At 27.9% G+C, this 5,475-nt stretch overlaps 1 protein-coding gene across 1 annotated transcript in view; it reads left to right on the forward strand.

Moving 5' to 3' along the window:
* Window positions 1-248: 248 nt before the first annotated feature.
* Window positions 249-5,475, forward strand: part of LOC106689110 (odorant receptor 83a) — a 17,523-nt gene continuing 12,296 nt past the window's right edge. The window contains exon 1 of the mRNA XM_067045251.1: window positions 249-316. Coding sequence (XP_066901352.1) covers window positions 285-316 — 32 coding nt within the window. The 5' untranslated portion in view covers window positions 249-284. The remainder of the gene's footprint in view (window positions 317-5,475) is intronic.

Genomic DNA, 5,475 nt, shown 5'->3' on the forward strand with positions numbered 1-5,475 from the left:
AAACACGGAACAAGTGAATTAAAAGACAAAGAGGGAATCCCTGAAACGATCAATGAAAGCATGAAGTGCCGGTTAAGCCCTAGCAGTTATCAGATTATTGGCACTAATTTAATCATAACCGTCATTAGTGAAGGCGATCAGATCAATTATATATGTAATTACCGAGGCACAGGATATGTTTAATATTTTATGGGACGACAGAACACCTCTCATTTAGGCAGTTCCCTATCAATTATGGGACAGCTCAGGTGAGACTGCAATTAACTTCCAGTCAGGTAGGGACTATGGACCCCCCACGCTTCACGGACTACTATAGGTAAATTGATTAGTGATCTGAAAGATCGTAAAATATATTAAAAAATAGACAATTATGCAGTAAATGTAATTTAATTGTAGCTATGAAAGATAGTACGTTTTTATATGAACATAGTTCCTTAGTTTAAAATTCGTAAACGCAGAATAAATCAGTAAAACTTTCAAACAAGTTTATTTTAGTTTTAACTTTTTTGAACAAATATATGTCTTCTGTTTTTTCTTATAGTATCACTAGTACTACACTGGTTAGGTTATATGAGCCGTTCAGTGCACACATCGATTAACTCCAAAAAACAAAAAGTTGAGAAAAGCGATGAAGTACTGTATATTGTTTTCTAAAATTCCTATTATAATATAAATTCAAATACATAATGTAGAATACATAAATACAGATATAGCTTTCATATAACAGTATATAAAATTAATAAGAAAGAATAGCCAAAAAATAATCGTCAATAACGTTACAGTTTTTGTATGCATCTGCACATTATATCGACAAATGTTTTGCAGGTATTATTTTTCCTCATCTATTCCTGTATGCCAAACCTTTTGTTCTGTTAAGCTTTTGTAAATTTCGTGTCCATTTATCAGGATTACGACTTCTTTTCCTCTCCATCAATGTGTTTGTTGGGAAATTTGTACTGTTGTAATTAGAAGAATCCGAGGAAAACGATAAACGTCTTCTTGGACCAGACTTTCTGTTGATAAATCGTATTGAAGAACCATCACTGTTTTCCTCATCCACAATGTTATTAGTCTCACTCATCTTGATTATAACGGTATAATATTTATTTCTTTTGAAACAATCTGGGAATAATGTTGAAAAGACCAAGAAAATATTTAGTCCATGTAATATTGGTGAAGTATATAGTAACATTCATCACTCTTATACTAACTTCCGTTTGCATTGCGCTTTTTTTTTATCTGTTTGCCGATGCGATTTTGTTAACAATATCGTTGAGAGGAGGAAAGCACCTTCGGCTGTTTTTAAAAAAATAGCGTTGATGCACGGACAGAACAAATAATTCAATAATTAATAATTGCGTTGTTGAAACAATTTACATTAGAGTATGGAGTTAATCACAATGGCTTCTGAAATAAATTACTTATTATTCAATGGCCAAAAAAATTTTGCCGTTTAATGGTCTTAATCTATATTATTCAAGAAAGTTATTTTAAATATAAAAAGTTATGACTATACCAAGTGCTTTGACACTTAAATTTAAGATTTTTCAAAAAGTGGAGTTAATCGATGTGTGCACTGAACGGCTCATATGTGAGGGATATGTGCATTATATTTTATTCAAATTTAAAGTTTAGGGAACAGTTGCATTTAATCTTGAGCTTTGTAAATGTTTAGTTTTATTATAAGGATTAGTGAAGACATGTGCAATATTAATACTGTAAAATATTTACATTATACTCTTATTCACCTTAATAAATTTTCATCTTTTATGTATGTATGATGGTATGATCATACGGTTTTTTAATTTCAGGCGCTTTTTAAATATAGCTCGATTTAAATATCTTAAAGTTTCCTCTTCTCGTTGTAAGCTAATATTTCAAAAGTGATATATCAAAAAAGAATTGTCTTTTTTTTTTGTTCCTTATAATGCCAAAAGGCAATCGAAGGTATCATTAACACCCAGATATACATATAGCATACCTCCTATATGTTTGTACCAAATATTGAATAACATCATTACAGGAGGGTATGAAAAAAAAATTTTTTTATTGTGTTATGATCTGCTCTTGTGCGATTGTGACATGTACATCGACCAACCTACTCGCTATAATTGTGTATTTGAAAAGTCAGTTAACTAAGGCTACCATGAAGGGCGGGAGTGGAGGTATAGACATCGACACACATGTCACAATCGCACAAGAGGAGACCATAACATACAAAAAATGCAATCCTACGCAATGCAGGGGACCAAAAAAGTTGGATTTCTGTCGAAAACTCAAATTCGAATTTTTTCATAATCGAAATATTTTTTCTAACTATATATTCTTTATACATGGGTAAGTAAAAGTAATAAGTAAATAATTTGGTAACTCTAGTGCTTTTTGCTTGAATAGTTATTTTGAAATATTTCATTTTTATGATTATATATTACTGACACTAAATACAGTATAATTTAATTTATGGGGTAATCTAATCATTTTTGAAAAAATCACTGATATGTTGAAAATTATAAAGAAATTCAGGAAATGTAACCACGTTGATATGTATGATGTAACCTATTATTCATAACAAATTTCTGCATTACAGATATTACAAAATGAACAATTCATATTTTTGAGATTTGTTAACTGGAAATATGATCTCAATTTCGAAACTGATAATTAGGTTTTTGTTGAAGCAATTGAAGTTGGAATCTCTTGAAAGTCTGGCATTCCAGAAGAAATTGTTAAATTATAACTTCTCGGAACTTTTAAATACCATTAATTTTAGTATCTCTATTCATAATATGAGATATTCAAAGTTCTTTAATATCCTTTTAACTCAAAATAATTATACATATTATTCTCTAATTAATATAATTAAAAGGAAAGCAAACACTGGTGTAACCATATAAGTATATTTGTAATTACTGTGTAATTAATTTTTCTTTAATATAAATATTGGGTCATTTTATATGAAAATTTATTTAGTAAAACCACTTTATGAAATCTAAATATTTACTCTCATTTTTACCTACGCTTTATCAACTTATTAATGCAGGAACTGAAAAATTGAGGGTTTTTACCTGTGAATCATTTAAAAAAATTTTAGATTTTAGAAAGTTGTCTAAATTTCTAAACAGACGTAACAAAACTCGTTTAGTTTCTTGACTGTCTGTCGGGTCATTTCATATGAAAATTTATTTAGTAAATAAATTTAATGAGATCAAAACATTTTTACTTAAAATATTTACTCTCATTTTTACCTACGCTTTATCAACTTATCAATGGAAGAAGTGAAAAATTGAGGGTTTTTGTGAATAATTGAAGTCAGAAAATGCGTTTTTGACCCGTGAATCATTTTTTAAACAAATTAAATTTAAGAAAGCTACATTTCTAAACAGACTTCGTAACAAAGCTCGTTTAGTTCCTTCACTGTCTATCGTGTATTTTGCTGGATCTTGAAGTAAGTGAAGATTATTTTTCATCTATGGATTCTAATTTAAAAATATTTCAAAAATACCATCGTAAAAAGTTAACCACTCCCTGAGAGTCCGTAGCCCCAATTAGATTTTTTTAATATGGTCTCCATATTTTTTTAGGTTTATTACCAATAACTTCTTAAGTAGTAAAAGTAGCTGAAATATTATTATAAACTCAACAATGAGGCCTCTAATAAAGTTCTTTATGTTAAATTATTACCGAGATACAATTATTCATAAACCAATTGTTTAAAAGATAATATATTTTCCAAAAACCGCAGTTTTTATAGGAATCTACAGAAACTTAACAACGAAACTTTTATTGCGTAAACTTTCTACTACTGAATATAAGAAACTCAATAAAAAAAAAAATTCTGTTCGTTGTAAATGGGTTTCTTGGCATAATAAAAAATTCGGTAACTTTACATTTCCTTTTAAAATTGAAGATATCATATACCTCTATCCACATCTTGGTATATACCAGTATTTGAGCAATTTTATTCTTTAAATTTCACCAAGTTGCATATCAAAGCTGATTTCAATATGTTGGTAGTTATTTTCTATAAATCCAGAAATATGTGGCGACAATTTTGAAAAATTTGGCTTATTAGGCCTAAACACCCTCTGGAATTGGTAAACATTTTACTATCGTCTAATAAAATCCATTGGATGAAATTGGTTTGCAATTACTTCTTGATTAACTTACAATTTTACTAGACCATTTGATTCTGGCTATAATTCGAATCTTGAAGTTTATGACCTTGTTGAGGTATCTAAAACAGACTAATCATTAAACCTTGGACATAAACAACAAAATAAAATAACGCACATGTTATGCTTTTGACAAACCTACCTTATTCCAACGAACATTTCTCTTTTTAGTTTATAATTAAGTTTTAATTAATTTATTATGTAATGATTATTAAGGAAGAATCATGTAGTAATTGAAAAAAATATATAAAAGGTCCATTTTAGTCTCAATAAATAAAAAATTATTCCCATATATAATTTTCAATAAATCATTCAAATTTAAATCAGGATTTCTAAAATGTTTCATTGCTTTTTAGAATACAATGTCTGCTAATTAGAAATACCAATAAAACACTTAATTATTTATTTAAAATACTCATTTTTTTCGGAAAAGAAGCTATTGAGGTCTTTAGAATCCGTTTTAAAATTTACAACATTATTTAAATTTTCTGAAATATATAGTGCCCCCAGGTATTTTAATTTTTGTTCTGTCCTTTCTTTATGTAAAATATGTAGATTCTCAAAATCAAAATTATGTTTAAATTCAAGGCAATATTTTGCTAGGGCAGGGTTTGCTCCTTTTTGTCTTTTATTTTTATTTCTATATTCAGAGCAAGAATTTTTTAATTAATTTTTTTAAATTTTATAAATTAAATTTGAACTAAGGATTGTTTGTTTTTCAACTTTGAGAGAAGTGGAATTCGTTCGAGTTTATTTGAGGTTTTAAATAGAATCTTGAATTATAATTTCTTCCTCACATTAATTTAAAGTTACTTTTGCAGGCTATTTTTTTGTCCAGGTAATTTCCTTTTTTATAAGTTAAAAGCCTATTTTTTAAAATTTAAAATCAATAATATTTAATTTTTCTTATATAAGATTATCCACAACAAATACACTACCATATAACAAACCATTTATAACAGTGCACCGCACCATTTATTTTTGTTTTTGCTCGTAGAGGATACCGCGCATTGTGGCGAGTTTGGAATCTAGCAGTGCAAAAGTTTAAACGCCATGTTACTTATAATAAAATATTTTCTTCTCATTCAGACCAGGATATTAATTGGTTATTTGTAACAAATATCATTTAATGATTTCTAAACCATTTTCAGTTTTAAAACATTACATCAATAATTTAAAAAAGAACTCGAATGACATAATTCAGATCAAGATTATCATTTCTTTCTTCCATTTTAATAATATTCATTTGTGGATTGTAAGAAAATGCGAAATACACACACATATATATATATATATATATATA

The sequence above is a fragment of the Halyomorpha halys genome, unplaced genomic scaffold (assembly GCF_000696795.3).
Source record: "Halyomorpha halys isolate HHAL.00 unplaced genomic scaffold, Hhal_1.1 Scaffold1280.1, whole genome shotgun sequence".
Lineage (NCBI taxonomy): Eukaryota > Metazoa > Arthropoda > Insecta > Hemiptera > Pentatomidae > Halyomorpha > Halyomorpha halys.